This window comes from Strix aluco, chromosome 4 (genome assembly GCF_031877795.1).
Source record: "Strix aluco isolate bStrAlu1 chromosome 4, bStrAlu1.hap1, whole genome shotgun sequence".
NCBI lineage: Eukaryota > Metazoa > Chordata > Aves > Strigiformes > Strigidae > Strix > Strix aluco.
The window spans coordinates 115,549,134-115,568,041 of record NC_133934.1 but is presented as its reverse complement, the minus strand read 5'-3'; the positions used below and the strand labels follow the sequence as shown (position 1 = coordinate 115,568,041).

The 18,908-nt window shown below is 43.2% G+C and overlaps 1 protein-coding gene across 10 annotated transcripts in view; it reads left to right on the top strand.

The window, feature by feature from the left end:
* SYNE3 (spectrin repeat containing nuclear envelope family member 3) overlaps positions 1-18,908 on the top strand; it is a 78,495-nt gene that overhangs the window by 13,548 nt on the left and 46,039 nt on the right. For all 10 annotated transcript variants that reach the window (XM_074825040.1, XM_074825039.1, XM_074825042.1 and 7 more), the window contains 3 exons: positions 13,105-13,262; positions 16,136-16,308; positions 16,753-17,062. In XM_074825040.1, coding sequence (XP_074681141.1) covers positions 13,105-13,262; positions 16,136-16,308; positions 16,753-17,062 — 641 coding nt within the window. The remainder of the gene's footprint in view (positions 1-13,104; positions 13,263-16,135; positions 16,309-16,752; positions 17,063-18,908) is intronic.

Below are 18,908 nucleotides of genomic sequence, written 5' to 3'. Positions count from 1 at the left end.
AGTCGGATGCGTTTTCCTCCAGGAAGGTAATAACCTGCTTCTCCTGTTTTCTGAATCAACCTTTAGCAAGGTACCTACTAAGCCCTGATCTGTGAATTCAAAGGGGAAATAGCAGGGAAAATCCCAGTGATGTGAAATACCTTTAAAATATAACAAGTGCTTGTGGTATCTTTAAAAGATGGCTTTGGAGACTACTAAGGGAAGATTATTTCTTTTAGATCAAAGTTAAGTTTGTGCCATGATGTATATTACCCCTTGGAGATGAATTATATATTACTTGGGTTATAAAAATCTCTACCTTTACACCTTTTCCTTCTTTCAAGTGTTTGAGACTAATTAGTGCTGTGACACATCTGTCAGGAGATGTTCGTCAAATATGTGTGTGCAAATCCTCAGCTGATATAAACCCCTGTTGCTCTAAATGTATCTCTGCATTGGCTCTCTGGTGGCTGGCAGCCCAAGAGGTATGTCCCATAATATTTAGGATGGGATTTTCAAAGTTGCTGAGAAGTAGGCCCTGAGGTCCCATTGGGGTCTAAATAGAGCTGAGCTGCCTCATGTTTTCAGATGTTCGCAGGAAAAAAAGAGCTTTGGTTTCTTACAGTATTCCATTTCTAAAAGGTAATTAAAAGTGGATGATGTAAGAGTGCAAATAAGCATCGGCTTTACTCTCGCTGCTCAGCATGGTAATTATCTGTGATCACAGGTTTAAATAACTCTCTGGTCCTCCTCACTGGAGGTTGACTGCTGACAAACGTGGCTTACTGCTGAGTTGTGCTGCCACTTTACTCTTTGTTTTAGTTTAGATTAATCTCAGTAGGAGGATGTTCAAATCCCCTTTATGTTCATAAACTATAGGACTTCAGTCCTCAGTCAGGCTAAAAAGACTGCTAAAAAGGCAGTCCTGCTTCATCTTGGAGGTCTTGTTCACCCCTGTTGTCAAATCCTGGGCTACCAGAGTGCTGGAGTAGTGGCGATGCTGGTCTCTTTACAGAACTGAAAGTGTGCTTGTGCTCCAGTGGCTGCTAGGAGGGGTCTCTGCAACTGAAAGCAGAGATGCAATCTTGCTCTCTAAACCGCAGTGCCTGACGAGCACGCACAGTGGGAGGGTGATGAAGACATGGAAACTGCAATAGTTCAGGCAAAAATGAGTCACGGGAAAGCAGCCTGTTTTATTCAATTCCTGGAATGTTCTCAGTCACTCAAAATTAATTTATAGCCACCATTTTGCAGTGGTCTACTTTGTTTCTGAGCTTGGGGATGAGGATGCTGGCTGTTCCAATAGTGTATTTTGTTTGGGACACAGGGAGGCCTTGTTCACCCATGGGTTTGTCTCAACACAAACCAGTGCCGTTTTGCAATATAAAGCCTGTCATTATCAGCTTAATGCAAATATTACGTTAAATTATGTCCAGAGTGCTGGCTGTTTAGGTCTAGCTTTACTTACCCTGCTGTATGTTTTTGACAGCATTTCAAGTGTTTAGTTCTTGCAGTGGTCCTTTTTCTCTTTCTTTATATAAACAGATCTTCCTGTTCTGTACAAATTAAAATCTGCTAATTTTTCCATAATCCTGTGCTTTGATCCCATGAAAATAATTCTTATTTCAATCAACAACTTCAGTATTTAAGATTAGTATTGTCCTACTTGCTAACTACTTTTTTTTTTTAATACCGATGAGTCTCACTTTCACCATATAAATATCTCATTAGCATCATCCTAGTGGTAATGTTTTGAAAGACATATCTGAGAAATCTTATGTTTTGGGGAGTTAGTGCTTCAGCTGTTCTTCTAAAGGGGACAAAAGATACTATGCCCTTAGAGTATACTTGTTAAGTACTTGCAAGTGAGTTTTTCTAATAAATATTTCTAGTAAATACTTGACTTAAAAGGTTTATTACTTTAAAAGCTGTGTGCTTAGTGCTCCCAGGTTGCACACAATCACTCTCAGAGGTGGAGGCATTTTACTGATGGTCAAAAAAGATTTTAACATTGGTTTTGTAAGGGGAAAAAAAAAATGTATGTGCAAAAAACCCCTAGATCCAAATGTGGAAACAGTGATGTGGATGAGGAAAGGATGCAGACTTGGAGACAGATTGACATCCCTTAGCCGTGAGCACCCACATTGTGATTGTAGACCTCTTTAGGACATGGGATTCCTGCACAAAGTAAGTTGTCCCAATTCTGGCATGAATCCTTGCTTGGAAGTGCCCCTCTCTCGCACTGGCTTCCCAGGGAATCGCAGGGCTCCTAGCTCAAGGTGTCCCACTGACAGCCCGAGGTTCAGTGCAATGAATCTTCTCTCCTGGTGTGAGACACACTTCAGAGTCCTAGCATGTTTGTAGACCCCATGATGAGGCCATGTGCTCTAGCAGGGCTTGAGGATCATTTTCTGGGTATCTCTGTCTTCAAGGGGTGGGTGGAGGACATGGCTGGTGGAACCACCACAGCTTGTGCAGAGCACTCGAAATACAGCTGCAGTCTCTAACAGCCCTTTCTCTGTCCGCCACTCCATGTCCCTAAGTACGCACTGACACATTGCTTTCATTGCTGAACCCCTTCCAACATGCCGTTTGTAATCTCTTTGGGACAGAGGTATTATCCTTTTAACTGTAGGGCACTTCTGCTCACCATAGGGTGCTCTGAAAGTACAGTCTTTGTATGGGCTTAACACATCAGGGTCCTGATTATGAAAATGGCCCTTGGGAGTTACCATGTGACAAACGAGAAGAGCAGCTGCCAGCCAGCCAGGGAAGATGGACAATTTCTTACTAGGGTTGTGATGCCAAACCAAAATTACGCAGTGCAACTGGGGTATTAAGAATTGCAAGGAAGAATTATTTGGGAATAGTGTACAGAGCAAAACTAATTTGCAGAATATATTTGGCAAATAATTAGGAATAACCACACCTTTGAGAAAATGAGATTGTCAATATACAATATATGACCAGCGAAAGAGAAATGATTTATCAGATAGATTACTCACTCTGAATTGTTCACTGATCTCTAGCCCAGAGGCAGATATCGCAGAGGTTTATTAGTCAGTATATCAGTGCTGTGACTGGCACCCAGTACTGAGGGATCATACAGTCTGCTGAGGACAAGTGGGAGATAATTAAATACATAAATTCTAGCCTCTAGAGACCATGAGACTAATGCTGTTGGCTTGCAGTGCTTTTTTGTTGGCTGACTGATGGTAAAACTCTTAGGGAGCTGAGCAAAGCTGAAACCTAGCCAACTTCAGCAGCTGGGGACAAGTTCACAAGATGTAGGTTGCTGGTAAGCCTGCAGGTACCTTTCAGGGGCAATTTCCAAAGCAGATTCCCTGGATCTGAAGAATTTCTGTTGAAGTTGTAGAGCAGAGGTGTTTAACCTGTGATTTCCCAAACTAAAGAGTCTGTGAATGGTAACTAGGAAAAGGAAGCCTCTTGGCATTAAGTTTAAAGTCACTAAACGGAGATCTGTATCTCTGTAGAGACACTTGAAGGTGTACATATTAGAAAAGGTTGAAAATCACTCTCTGCAGTGTTTATTAACTGAATTATCAATTCTATTCTTGTCCTTTCAAGTATTTCCTTATTGCCTAGACACAAGAAACAACCTTTGAAGCTGAGGTGTTATCTGTAAAGGGGATAGAGATCATCTTACTCCCAAGGGGAGCTGAGTGAATAGATGCTCTAAAGATTGTTTAATACCTCAATAATGTGGGGATAGAAGATCAAAATCTAAACCAGACAGATATCTAATACAGGTACTCTGTCTCCTTGTTGGTAAAAAGGAATTCTAGACCAGTACTAAAACCTGCATTTTACTTCTCTAATTGAATCATGGTAGACCAGCCTTTCTCCTGGAGTGACTTGGAAATGCTGAAGTGTGTGTGTGTGGAGTGTATGGAGTGGGGAGAGATTTGTAATTAAGAGTCCTCACCTATACTTTTTACTTCCAAATGACTTGAAGATTGAAATATAAAAAATAAAAATGCTGTGGTCAGATCTACTGATTGTCATTCCTGATACTAAAAGGGAAGGTAGCCCCAGGACCCAACTCTGCCTTACTTGCACATGATGATTCCATTCAGATATAAAACTATTTTTAAATTTTAATCTCTTTTTTTAGGAAATGGCTTTTTAGACCTGGGAATTATATATTTTCCACAACAGTCTTAGAAAGCGAAAACATACCCCATTTGCATTGTCTCTCACCAAAGTCTGAAATTAATCTTTAAAAAAATGGTTGGAAAAAATAAGGCTTTTTTGAGAGTTAGCCTGTGCAGAACATGTCTGCTTTTCAGTTTTTTCTATCAAATAGATAGAAAATTGTCAGGTGTGAACATGTTGTGGCAGAATGTCTTGCATTAGCCATAGACTTCCTATGGATTGTTTTGTAAGGGAAAGGAAATGGTTATTGACATGCATGAGTGCTGTACTCATGATGTTAGCATTCCTTGGTTGAAGGGGATGCTTGTAACTAGGATATGGATGTGTTTATTCCAAAAAACTATTTATTCTCTAGCTCACTAATTAGGGCAAACAATCGCTGACTGTCATAAACATTCACTGCAAATAACAGACGAATAGGCTGTGTTGGAAGATGGCCAAGGTGATAGGATTAATGTTTTGAGTCTCTAAAAGATTACACTGGAAATAACTACACCTTTTATTTGAAACCTTGAAGGCTTCTGCACCTACTCAGGCAGTTTAACTCAGTTCTGTGTGGGTGCAGCTACACGGGAGGCTTTCAGCCCCTCGGCGGGTAAAGCATCAGCTACTAGTAACGTGAGTCAAAATAGCTCCTCCTAGACTCGACCAAAAATATTCAGCTTTGGAAAAACAACGGTCAGTGCTTTGCCTCTCTGTGATCTGTGCCAATGATGGACCCTCCGCTCCAGCCTGAAGCAGATGGGTCAGAGCTCCCAGCTCTGCTCCTTCTCAGAGCTATCTTTACAGTAGCCAGGGAAGCCAAGAAGTTATTAAATTATCCCAGGTACAATTCCCAGAACCAAAATTTCTTCCACACTTATGCATTTGTATAAAAATTGACACATTCCAGTGGGTTTTTTTAATTTATTTTTTTTTCACATTCAATGCCAGAACCAAATGGAAGGGGTTATGAAAAGTTTGAAGTATTTCAATAATTGGAAAATGGTCTCCCTGATGGTGAGTGATTTGAATTTCCTGGAGCATTTTTTGACTTTTATTTTTGTAAGAACTGGTTTCTGGAAACTAGTCAATTAGTGCATGAATATAGGAATCCAAGACATATTGAAACCATTTAAAAGCCCGTGCTCTATAAATGTAGGGTTTAAAAAAATGTGTAAAATGGGAGCAGTTGTGAGAAACATTTTTGAGGAGGTTTTTGGGGTTTTTTTTTAAAAAAAAGCAGCATGACTTGGCAAAGATAAAATAGTACGTTAGGAAACATTGCAAAACAATAGGATAATTCTAAAAAAAAGATACTGCACTTGCAAAATAACTTTAAAAGCTCTCAGTAGTGCATTACAAATATTAAAGAAGTAAATCTCATAATACCCTAGTGAGAGTTATTAGGTGCACTAGAAAGATTGATGAAGTAGCTGTATGTAAGTAAGAAGTGCTTAGAGAAATTTGGCCCTGTGAGTGCTGGGTGGGTTGTGTGGAGGATGACCTGTGCCTTTCACTGTGTCGGGGTCTGCTGTGGAGACCCAGGCATCTCCATGTCCCTCAGTGGTGCTGCTATGATGTAGTGGCTCTAAGAGCTATAACGCAGAGCACTCAGCTAATTCATTTATCCGCTCTTTCAGCGAGACAGCTCCAAGACCACAATTGATACAAGACTGCCTCTCTATCTCTTCTCTTCAGCCCAGCCCAGCAACAAACTGGGCACAGCTCAGGAGCTGAGCAGGTTTTATAAGCAAAACCCAGTTTGCTATTGCTTTGGATCTCATTAATTCAGGTTGCGGTATTCAGCCTGTGGCCCGTGGGCAAGCCGGGGGACAGCACGTGTGCCCCCAGCACCCTGCCAGCTGCCCCTTCTCCTCAGGGAGCTTGGGAACACGTGGTGGGTTACAGTCCTCTGACTTCCCTCCTCACTGAATGGCTTTGTGCCTGGATGAGAGAGGGGGAGAGGAGCGGTGCTGACTTGAGTCAGGTGTGTGTTGCCACGGGAGTTCATCTTTCTCTCTTCCAGAGGTACAGCTATTCCATGCATGGTAACTGAGCCACCAGTGGCCCAGTACAAGCCCTGCTTGTGCTGCAGATGTGCAGTGGGTCTGGCAGAGCAACTGGGCAAGGGCTGAGGCATCGGACCCTCTGTGGCACTGAAACACATGTGCCTACCCAGACATTGCCAACCGGTGTTTTCGGGGCCATGGAGGGTGACTCAGATAAGCTAGGAAGACTAGTGTTGTGGGATAGGTTCAGCTAAAGGATTCTGGAATTAATCTGTGTCTTACATTTTCCTGTTCCTGAAATGTGCTTTTTATAACCTCTGGACATGCTGCAGGAGCTGTCCTGGGTTAGTTACGTTCAGCACCCTGAAATACACTTCTTCCTTACCTCTACTAAGTAACTGTGTCATTGCATTTGGACAAATAAAACTTGGTTTTGCTCAGCATCTCATTATCTATGCTAGAGTTTCTTATGCATAGTTATTACCCTCATTTAGTAACATATGTGTAGAGATGCTAAAAGCTTTCTGCAGTATAAATACACCCTCCACAGTATGAATTAATACACCGATTCAAGTGGCATTAAAATGAAGAGCTGTTCTGAACAGCCACATGCATTTGAAAATGGCTAAGAATGAAGATAAAAATAATTTTGTACAAATTGCTCAGAGGATCACACCTGTGAATAAGGTGAGGCTTTCCCTGGCACAGTGGGTCCTAGCAACTAAGCCTGCAGCCTGGGATAGGGGCTGTCTCATGATGGTACAGGTGACCCTGATGGTCTGCTGCCATTGCAGGTTGGTCAGTGAATACTGGCTTTACACAGCTGAACAGCTCAGGGCTGTTCCAGGAGCTGCTATGTCTCCTTTGTATTTCCTGTAGTAATCAGAGCCCTGTATTTTATGTCCAGAAGTATTGCTTGATCATTTAGTCCCAGTGATGCAGCAGAAATGGGGTAAATACTGTTGATTCATTAACACTTACCCAGTAATCATTCATCCCAGCTTTAGGAGTGTTTGCAAAGAAATTACAGATACTGCCAAATTTCAGATAGTCAACAGCTGTTCTTCCTCCCAAGCAGAGAGTAAGTCAGAAAACATAATTCTTCCTTGCAGATATCAACCCATGCCTTTAATTTGAAGTCCTTTGAAGAGGGCTTTAAACGAAAGTTGCTGGAGGAGGGGAACCTCAATCTATCACAGGTCAGCAGGAGAGCACCTGGAGAGCAGCACAAAGGAATTCCAGCCACTCCAGCCAGTGAGTCAGCTTCAGCAGGCGCACAATTTAAATGCCTCTATGCAAACACACATAGCATGGGGAATGAACAAGAGGAGTTAGAGGCGTGCACACACCTGCAGGGCTACGAACTTACTGGCATCAAAGAGACGTGGTGGGATGGCTCCTATGACTGGAGTGTTGGAATGGAAGGATACAGGCTCTTCAGGAAGGACAGGCAGGGGAGTTGAGGAAGGGGTATTGCCCTCAATGTCAGTGACCAGCTGGAGTGCGTGGAGCTCTGCCTGGGGATGGATGAGGAGCCAACTGATAGCTTAGGGATCAAGATTAAAGGGAGGGCAGGGACAGGTGACATTATAGTGGGGGTCTGCTACAGGTCATCTCATCAGGAAGACTGAGCAGATGAGGCCCTCAATAGACAGATAGGACCAGCCTCACGTTCAAAAGCCGTGGTCATCATGGGAGATTTCAACCACCCTGATATCTGTTGGAGAGAGACAACACAGCAGGGCATAAGCAATGCAGGACGCTCCTGGAATGAGTTGATGGTAACTTCCTTCTCCCAGTGATAGAGCAGACAACAAGGAGAGGTACTATGCTGGACCTTGTTCTCACCAACAAGGAGGGGCTGGTGGGGAGTGTGAAGCTTGAGGGCAGCCTTGTGACCATGAAGTGGTGGAGTTCAAGATCCTTAGGGCAGCAAGAAGGGAACACAGCAAGCTCACTACCCTGGACATCAGGAGAACAGACTTTGGCCTCTTCATGAATCTGCTTGACAGGGTAGCATGGGATAAAGCCCTGGAGGGAGGAGGGGCCCAAGAAAGCTGGTTGGTGTTCAAGAATCACCTCCTCCCAGCTCAGGAGCGATGCATCCTGACAAAGAGGAAGTCAGGTAAGAGCACCAGGAGATGTGCATGGATGAACAAGTTGCTCCTGGACAAACTCAAACACAAAAAGGAAACCTACAGAGAGGGTGGAAGCAAGGACAGGTAGCCTTGTCAGAGAAATTGTCTGAGCAGCCAGGGATCAGGTTAGGAAAGATAAAGCCCTGACAGAATTAAATCTGGCCAGGGACATCAAAGGCAATAAGAAAGGCTTCTATAGGTGCATCGGTGATGAAAGGAAGAGTAGGAAAAAAGTGGGCCCTCTCTGGAAGGAAATGGGACACTTGCTTACCCAGGATATGGAGAAGGCTGAGGTAGTCAATGACTTTTTTTCCTCATTCTTCACTGGCAAGTGCTCCAGCCACACTGTCTAAGATGCAGAAGGCAAAGACAGGTATTGGGAGAATGAAGAACCACCCACTGTAGGAGAAGATCAGGTTCGAGACCATCTAAGGAACTTGAAGGTGCACAAGTCCATGGGACCTGATGAGGTGCATCCATGAGCCCTGAGGGAACAAGTGGTTAAGCCACTATCCGTCATATTTGAGAAGTCATGGCAGTCTGGTGAAGTTCCCACTGAGTGGAAAAGGGGAAACATATCCCCCCTTTTTAAAAAGGGAAAAAGGAAGACCCAGGGAACTACAGGCCAGTCAGTCTCACCTCTGTGCCTGGCAAGATCATGGAGCAGATCCTCCTGGAACTGTGCTAAGGCACATGGAAAGTAAGGAGGTGATTGGTGACAGCCAACATGGCTTCACTAAAGGACAAATCATGCCTGGCAAATTTGGTGGCCTCTACAACATGATTACCAGCGTTGGTGGATGAAGAGCAACTGATGTCATCTACCTGGACTTGTGCAAAGCTTTTGACACTGTCCCACATGACGTCGTTGTCTCTAAATTGGAGAGACATGGATTTGATTGATGTACCACTCGGTGGATAAGGAATTAGCTGGATGGTCATGCTCAAAGAGTTGCAGTCAACATCTCAATGTCGAAGTGGAGAACAGTGACAAGTGGTGTTCCTCAGGGCTTGGTATTGTGACTGGTGCTGTTTAACATCTTTGTGGGTGACGTGGACAGTGTGGTTGAGTGCGCCCTCAGCAAGTTTGTCAACACCACCAAGGTGTATGGTGCGGTTCATACACTGGAGGGAAGGGACGCCATTCAGAGGGACCTTCATGGGCTTGGGAGGAGGGCCAGTGCAAACCTCATGAAGTTTAACAAGTGCAAGGTCCTGCACATGGGTCACAGCAATCCCAAGCACACATCAAGGTTGGGCAGAGAACGGATTGAGAGCAGTCCTGAGGAGAAGGACTTGGGGGTTGACGAGAAGCTCAACAAAGCCAACAGTATCCTGGGCTGCATCAAGGGAAGTGTGACCAGGAGGTCAAGGGAGGTGATTGTCCCCCTCTACTCTGCTTTCATGAGACCCCACCTGCAGTGCTGTGTCCAGCTCTGGGGCCCCAAGAGTAAGAAAGACATGGACCTGCTTGAGCAGGTCCAGAGAAGGGCCATGAAGATGATCGGGGGGCTGGAGCATCTCCTTTATGAGGCCTGGCTGAGAGAGTTGGAGTTCTTCAGCCTGGAGAACACTCTGGAGAAACCTTATAGTGGCCTTCCAGTACTTAAAGGGGACCTAAAGAAAGCTGAAGAGGGACTTCTTACAAGGGCATGTAGTGATAGGACGAAGGGTAATGGCTTTAAACTAAAAGAAGGTAGATTTAGATTAGATATAGATATAAGGAAGTTCTTCACTGTGAGGTGGTGAGGCACTGGAACAGGTTGCCAAGAGAAGTTGTGGATGCCCCCTCCCTGGAAGTGTTCAAAAGCAGGTTGGACAGGGCTTTGAGCAACCTGGTCTAGTGGAAGGTGTCCCTGCCCATGGCAGGAGGGTGGAACTAAGGTCCCTTCCAACCAAAACCGCTCTGTGTTTCTATGAACTGTGCCTGGAAATGGTGAGTGGGTTCCAAAACGAAGGGCTCCAGGACACTGTAGCTGATTGCTTCAGCCAGGGTCTGGCTGCCCAGCATGGAGGAAGGAGGGAGGAAGGGATGCAGTCAGTCTCAAGAGGCAGCCCAAAATCCATGTCAGGTATTGCAAGTCATAACTACCATGAAATCCGCCTGAGCATTGGGTCAGAGTCTGTGCTAAATTTAATCATCTTTATGATGCTAGGTGTAGGAATTGCTTGACCAAAATCAGTCAACGATGTTATGAAGGCAGTTGGAGTAGCAAAGTGTTTTTCTTCCTTTGCAAACTGGTGATCTTAATATTGAAATAACACTTTTGTTGGCTTCCTGTGGTGGCTGCTTACGTGGAATGCCTGTGTGTGGGATGGGGGTCTGTGTATCTGTGGGTTTTGGACGTAAAATCCTTGTGCTCAGAGGAGAGCAGCATGAGGGCTGAGTGTGAGTGGGGTTTTCTTCATGTTAGATGACAGTAGGTTTTCCACTGCTTCTTAACCCTGTTTGATTGCCCTCTACTTTTTGTGAGAAATAAGGCTAGGATAATGTAATGTTCTGTATTGGCTACTCCATGACTGGAGTTCTGAAGCCAGTTTTAGATATGATATGGATGTTGCCAGGAATAGAAACCTCTTCTAGGAAATTAATGCCACTCCTCATTAGAGTCTGTCCAGCAAATGTACTGTGAGTTTTTGTTTCACAATAGCATAACTGGAATCTCCACATCTTATACTTGCACATTCAGAAACTGTTTGTCTAGAAATGTATGTATGTAACAATGAAAATTTTAGGGGACAGTCTCTCTACAGCTGCCAGATATAATAAGAAATGTTAATGTGAGAAGGAGTTGATCAGTCAGCTACAAAGAGGTGTGTGCTCTTTTCCGAGCGTTGGATTATTGCAGTTCAGAAACATCAGTTCTGGACCAGTCATAGCTATGTCCTTCTCCAAATATTTAGCAATCCACTGAGAATAACATTACTCCTTTAGCTGGCTTCATCCTTAGGACTCTTGTGATATAAATCAATGATTTTAGCTTTAATTATATATCCTGTCTTATTTTTTTATATTTGGGAGAGGAAGTAGCTGCCCTGTGCCACACCACCCTCACTAAATCCAGTACATCCTGTGCTATTCTTTAATCTTTCCAAGGTGAGTTCACACTTTTTAAAACTGCCCTTTAGCTCTGGGAGTTACAGCTTTGGATTCTGCCCTGTCTGACATCTCTCACTTAGAGATGAATTCCCTCCTGCATGCAAATACAGCTCTGCTTGCCTGTGCATGGAGATCTGACCCATTCTCTGCTCCAGAAATCCCTGTGGGTAGTGCAGTAGCTGGTCTGTAGGTGCAGTTCTGTCCCTCTGTTCTGGGACCTGTTGAGCATAAAGCCTGCTGTAGTCTGGGAAGCAACAATGTTGCCAGACATCAGTGTTGTGAACACTAAGGTCTTGTTTCCTCTGGTTTAATGTGGAAGAAAACGCACTGGGAGCTGCAGGGGGAGGACATCTGATACTGCATGAATCCTTTTACCTCATGAACGTTGCCAGGATGGTGGGAAGCTTTCTGCCAGTGGGCAGAAGAAGAATGGCTCTCCCTTGTAAAGACGAAGCTGCCGAGAGTTGAAGTGGTTACAAACACCACTGGTCCAGCTTTGCCAAGAGCCATGCTTTGCCTCTCGCACCAAGCACTTTCTTCCACATGAATTGTTTCATGCAAACTGAGGGGGCTGCTGTGGAACTGAATTCTGCACAACAAACCTGGGTTCAGTAATTAAGCCTCAAACTTTGCTGCGAAAATATTTGAGTGATGAATAACAAAGCAGAAGAATATTTTAATTTACAAGAGACACTGACCGCTTGGCTGGCAGTAGTTGTAGGATGTGATCCAAAACCATTTAATGTCAATAGCTATCTTTCTGTTCACTTCAGCAGAGCTGACCTACAGGGGGCTTTATTATGATTCATCCTTATTAGTCAAGTTTAGTACAACAGTGCCTAAGGGTGAGCGTAGGATGGCTCTCCTCTACTGTACAGACACAAAGGAGGCCCTGTGGGCAGCAGAGAGCTTATGCTCTACACAGAGAAGACACAAGAACACATCAACAGAGCAACCAACCATCATACCCTCCTGCTGGTTGGGAAGGGGCAACAAGAGAGAGGGAAGGGAAAATTAAAAGCTTGAAGCCTGGTATGGAATAAAAGAGGTGGCAAAAGAAGAAATCCATCAGTGTTGATATTCCCATGTAATAGCTTCTGAGTAGTTTGTCTTGGCAGTTGCTGGCCAATTCCCATTCCTGTGTGTATCCCAGACTCACTGCGTGTGCATTCAGATAACCTCTCCACGGTCTCAGCAGAGCGAATTAACCAAGGGCCTAAGCATCTGATCCTGATCTCATCAGCTTTAAAGGGGTTATATACCTCTAAGTTAAGCATGTGCTGAAGTGTTCTGCTAGCCTGGTGTCAGGTGCTCAATACATGAGCCTGGAAGGGCATAGGAAGAGTTTTGTACTGACTAGACACTAGGAAGAAACAGGAAGTATTCGTGATTGGTGTAGCCAATCTGGAATAGACCACAAACACCAGATTAATCTCATTTGAAAGCTTTGAATTAAATCTGTTTACTGTAATGGAGCCTCCCACAGTTCCCCACCTTCTTTTTGTTTCCTGATATATTTTCATTTGAGAAAGTTGCAGGGTGAATATGTTCTCTGTGCTCAACTGAATCATGTTACTGCTATATTTTTCAGTATTACCATTAAAAAGGAAAGCCACGACATCATTAGCTTTTTTCTCTTGCTCCTTTAGATTGCCTTGAATGTACTCCTGTTTAGGTCTTAACCAAAACCTACTTAGTTCCCTGTTTTTTGTCCTTTCAGCTTCTTTGAATGCAATGACTCAGCAGCTACAGGATGAATTTGACAGTAGCGTGGAGAATGCAGAAGCTTGGATGAAGGCCATCCAAGAGAGACTGAGGATCAATGACAACACCAAGGGACCTCGATCTGCCCTAGAAGCCAGACTGAGAGAGACTGAGGTAAGGGAAGAGTGAATTAGCGGTTCAGAGGTGACTGCCACTGCTGCCATTGTTACAGCAGTTATTGCTGTGAGCTCTGGAGTTTTCAGCTGCCACTGCTTACTGGAAGATTGGTCCTGTGTGGATGGGTTTACATCAGTATTCTTTCTAATTTTTCCCTCTGCAAAATGTTTACAGACATAGAAGAAGAGAATGGCAATCTGATATCACAGGCTTCCAAGCTTTTCAGATTGATTTGGAAGACTAGCAGCAGGTTTGGCAGGTTAAAATTTTTACACTCTCCTATGAGCATGCTCAAACTGAAACTATTGAGTTTCTGCTTGCAATTACCCAATTACCAGGTAGTGATTTGCAGAAGTCCAGCATATGGTACGAGAGAATCAGATCACGTTAGTGTTCCATCTCCCTCAGGACTCTGGCACTAGTGTCCTAGTAATGGGCTGTTCTAGAGTAATCCCCTTGTCCTTTTCCATAAACCCTGCTGATAAGACGGTTTACTTTACAGCTCTGCTTTATAATCTGTCTAATGAAAAGGTAAATGTTTTCGGTTTTTTCTGGTTTTACTTAATCTCTTGTATAACTCTTCTCACAGAGATGCCGTTGCAGATTGTGCCTACTCTGTTACTGTGATTTCACATTCATTAACTTCAGTTTCATTAGATGTTATCTTGTTCTTTTAATCTCTGAAAGTGAAACACTCCTGTTTGTCCCATCTCTGCCATTCATGATTAGAGGGAGTGGTGGTATTTCTATGATTAACATTGAAACTAATTTTTATACTTGTATTACCTTTAATTCCAACTAGTCTGTTCTTTAAATTAAATGGTGAAATCTTTCCCATCATTATTTACCCAAAAGTCTTTCTTTTTGTGTGTCTACTCATGTTTGGAGTGCCTCTTCTGAAGTTTAACAACTCAAAAAAAAAATTGCACGCTTACATGGAGCTGTGGCTCATTGGAGGCTGGATTTTGCCTCTGGCACAATACAGAGACTGTTCATGGAGTGATGGATGATGGGTGGATTTGCATGTCAGTCATGAAAATCTGAAGTATTTCCTCTTGGTCTATAGATTTATTTCTGCCCTTAAATTGTTTTCACCCTTTCCTTTCGTCTGGGAAACTATGATATGTACAGTCTCAAAAAACATGCAAGAAACACAGGAACTTGAGTAGGGAGAGTGGTAGTTTGGCAAAGGAGGGGCATCCATGGCAGAGATAACAAGATGTGTAACATTTAGAGGTTTGTGGTGATTTAATATGGCCTGAACTGAGGCCTGTTGATTTCTGTGGGCTTTGGAGGAGGCCTATAACATGCAAAAAATCATGTTAGACTATTTTTTCAATTCAGACTTTGGAAATTTGTCACTCTGAAGAATAACGAGTGTCTGTTCTCTCTTCTTATGTGTACCTTATCCACGTCCTGCTCCCTCATCCTGCCTCCTTTCTGGGCCTGGCTTCCCTGTCCAGCTCACATGTCCTCGTAATGTGCTTGCTGCTTCACCTATTGGCTGTTTCCAAATCCAGTGATCATTTTTCAGTTCCTTTTTTGCATCTGGCTTGCCTTTTTTTAAATGCTTCCTTCCTGTCGTTTATTTTCTGTTAATTTGTTGATGAAAATGCCAGCCAAAGATCACAATCATGTTAAAAACAAATTTGGAAAAGAAAAATGCCTGTACAGCCTCTGCTTTCTCTCCGACTGTTGTCTGCTTTCACTTGCTGGAAAAATGTCAGGCTTAGAATGCAGCTTTACTCTTAAATTTTTCATGTTGGGTGATAGCTATGGCTTTTATTTTATTTCTCTGCCCTACCCTTTGCCCTGCTTTCCTGGATTCTTTTAATCACACTTTTCATAGTAGATGGTTCATACAAACACCTGTTTATACGTCACATGCAGATGTGCTGTGTACATGCCAAAAGAACAGTCTTTTCCCGATTGTGAAACTAGAAATCCAAAGGCCTGTGATTTGGTGTCACCTTTGCAATAACTGATGTGATTTTTTTTGAACAAATCCCATAGGCCTAATCTTTCCAAAAGGTGTTGGTGATTCTGAACTTCTCCTTGTTTTCATTATAGAAGCTTTTTCCTTCAAACTTGAAAGCCTGAAGTTTGCTAGGAGTTTGTGGAAGAACAGCAAGAAAAGCTAGTCTGATGATATCAGAAGTTTGGATAAAGTGATGCTGAAAGTTGATATCCAAATTGGGACAATCTGTTACATTGTACAGAACTTGTGCTGATTTTCTGGGCAAAGGGAGAGAGTCTACTTAAAATTAGACAGCTTAACTTTCCATTCCTGGCATTCTGATTTGTTTTTAAACCATAACAGTAAGATACATGTTTTCACCAATTCATAAATTAGCAATTTAGGGTCAAAGCAAAATTTGGTAGCAGGCAGAAAATTCCACTAGTTCATTTCTCTTGGCTTGTTTTCTGAGCCAACTTTTATATGCAGTGGGAAGCCTTTTTAATATGCTTCATGATTTCTTATCGTAAAGCTTAAAATTGAGACACTGTAGTGTATCCTGTGAAGATTGCCTCTACGGTCTTTGGCAGGTGGTGGAAAACAACTGGCATGTGGCAACACAGTGCTGTAACTTTATAACAACAATGGAAACACAGCCACAGATATTTGATAGAAGGTGATCCGGTTTTTGTAGCTAACTTAAAAGGTTTTCAACTGCTATATAGTTTTCAATTAAATTCAGTCCTTTAGGATGTTTAAGAATAAACAAGTCTGAAGAAAAGTTCATATTTTCCTTTCAGGAGAAGCTTTGCAGCAGGGACTTCATGATTCCTGGGTAAAAAAAACCTTCTAAATTTCATCAATTATACTCGCTTTCTTTTCATGCTTTCAGTCTCATTTGTTTTTCTCATAGAAAATACGTGCGCTGGAACCAGAAGGCAGCTTGAAAATGGACTTGATTCTTGTAAAGGCAGATGCTGCTCTTCGCAGCATCAGTGAGGATAAGAAGCATGAGGTACTATCTAAACTGAAAGACATTAAAGCCTTGTGGGAAGAGACAGCCATATACATTACTCACTGCCACAGGTAAGACAAACGCTCTTTACACAAGAGTGCTATTATTTGGTGTGTTGAGGCAGTTGTCTCATTCAGTGCTTTCATAAAGTGCTTCCTGCCTCTCTCTGCTGCCTGGATTGTAGATAGCAACAACTGCTAATCCCATTCCTATGAGCATGTTGGGGACTGTGTGGGGAGAGAGGGTCGGTGGGACCTCAGTGCTCTCTGCCTTCACAGCCCAGCCCACCTCATGGTCTGGAATAGATGAGTTTGGCCAGGCACCAGGACCTCGTACAGAATATTTCCTCCCCAGAGCAGGGAGGACCTGGGAAATGAGTCTGGACCCTCTGAAGTCAGAGCAGCTTAAAATTGCTGAGAACCTTGTCCTTTGCTTTGAAGGCCTTTTGAGCTTGCCGGTCGCCACTGCTCCCATCATAATTTCATCTAACTCATCTCTCTTGCTCTCCCCAACAGCCGTATTGAGTGGGTCTGGCTGCACTGGAGTGAGTACCTGAAAGCCCAAGATGAGTTTTACGCATGGATTCACAACATGAGGGTGACCTTGGAGCCTGACATTGAGTTGCAGCTTGGCTTAAAGGAGAAGCAGTGGCAGCTGAGCCATGCTCAGGTTCTGCTGAATGATGTCTTAAATCAGTCAGTCCTGCTGGAAAGGCTGCTAGAGGAAGCTGCTTCCTTGTTCAGCAGGATAGGTGACCCCAGCGTTGATGAGGATGTTCAGAAGAAAATGAGGGTGGCATATGAAGGAATCAGGGAAGAAGCTCAGGTACACCTATAAAGAGTGGGAGGTGTTCAGAGTTCACCAATCTACAGTATTGTTTGCTATCTGCTTCTTGAGTGATGGGGCTTACCTGGTAGGACCGGAAAAAGGAACAGAGCTGAGGACCCCTGTTCTTTCTGTCAGTGGACTGTTTGCAACAGTCCACTGTTAACTGGAATGCTCTTACACTGTGCTTTATAGTATGTTGTAAAGTAACTGCACGGTGCTTGCTGTGACCTAGTGAGTATTGGTTTATGTCATCTCTATATAAACTTTGAATTATTCCTCATCATTCAGCACATTAGTGATCCTTGTATAACCAGATGCAAAGTAACTATTCCTGGAGCCAGGGAATATTACGTGCACATACCCTTGTTGGAGGAAGTAGTGTTAGTCCAGATCCAGAGCTGCACTCTATGCCTGCAGAACTGGGGAACACGGAGGTGGGAGTCAGCTGTGCCCCGACGCTGAGCTCAACTAGCCAATTCCAGTATCTGAGAGATTTTCACTGCACACAGATAATAATTCTTTCCTGATGCTAATCTTCCAGCTCAAACAGTTGTTAGATAGGCTGGGTAAGACATTCTAGTTCATCTTACTAGCCTATAGCAATAGAAATACACAAAGGGATATTTGATATATATATAGACACGTCTATCCCAAGCATATAGAGATTAAAATCTAGTCTTTGTCCCACATTGACTTCCAGGAGTTCCACAGGCTGGAATTACCTGGTGCAGATAGAAATAATTTTCATTATGTTGGTTCTGCTATCTGCCTGTCTCATAATGTTGCCTTCCATATGTTCCCACACCTACACCCCAGTCCAGAACTGGAGCCTGACAGTGATGTATGCTCTCCCTGCCTGGGTGCTGTCATACAAAGTTAACTTCAGAACACACTGGAAGAACAACATTGGGATGCTCATGCCGTTGCTCTGCTTGCTCTACAGATACTCTTTCTGTTTTTTAAAAAAAAAACCACCCCAAACCCCAAAACAATGAAAAAACCCCCAAGCTGGCACCTTTCATGAGCATGAAATTCAGTTATTTTTTAGCCATAAAGATAAAACTAGTGCTAATGTGTCTCTCCAAAAAACAGAGCATATTTGGAAATTCTGTAACTGCAGCTGCCACTAACAGACTTGAGTCTCAATGTTGATTATTTATTTTTAAAGGTCAATCTCTTCATTACAAGGCAACTGGATTTATGAATAAGAAGGTTCCTGGGAATTCAGCTGTTGTCTATCTAGATTGCCATTTAAAATTCTCGTTCACTCTCTTCTAACCAAGATTTGTCTTTGGTTTTGAAGCAGGAGACAGTCATTATTTTAATAAGGCAGTTCTTTCAAACAAGTTGTTTGAATACTCAAAGCCAGAATGTGACCTCTCTGAGACTAGTTTTACATAGCGTAATTTCTCTAACTGACTTGGATACATGCTGGTGTAAATGAGATCAGGAAGTGGCTCATAATAGTTAGACAAAATATGTCTTTATGTCTCTAGCCAACTGAGATGCTAGAAAAAGCTTTTCTTTGGCATTGGTTACAAATACCACATTTCTTAGAAGGATGGAGTGAGAATCCAGCTAAGAAATCCCTCTGTCAGGAGGCATGGAACAAAGAAGGGAGTTGGGAAGCCTTGGATTTTGCAGCTGAAGTAAATGCAGAGTTCATTAGCTAATGCCAAGGTTACAGGCACCTTGGGAATCGTGTTGGAAAGTATAACACTAGTTAGAGAAGCCCTGGCACCTCTTCCAGCAGGAGGGAGAAATGAATGAAAGAGATGCAGGAGTTGTAAGGGATTGCTCCGGCCCCTCACATGATGAGAGGCCAGGCTAAATGTGCAAATGC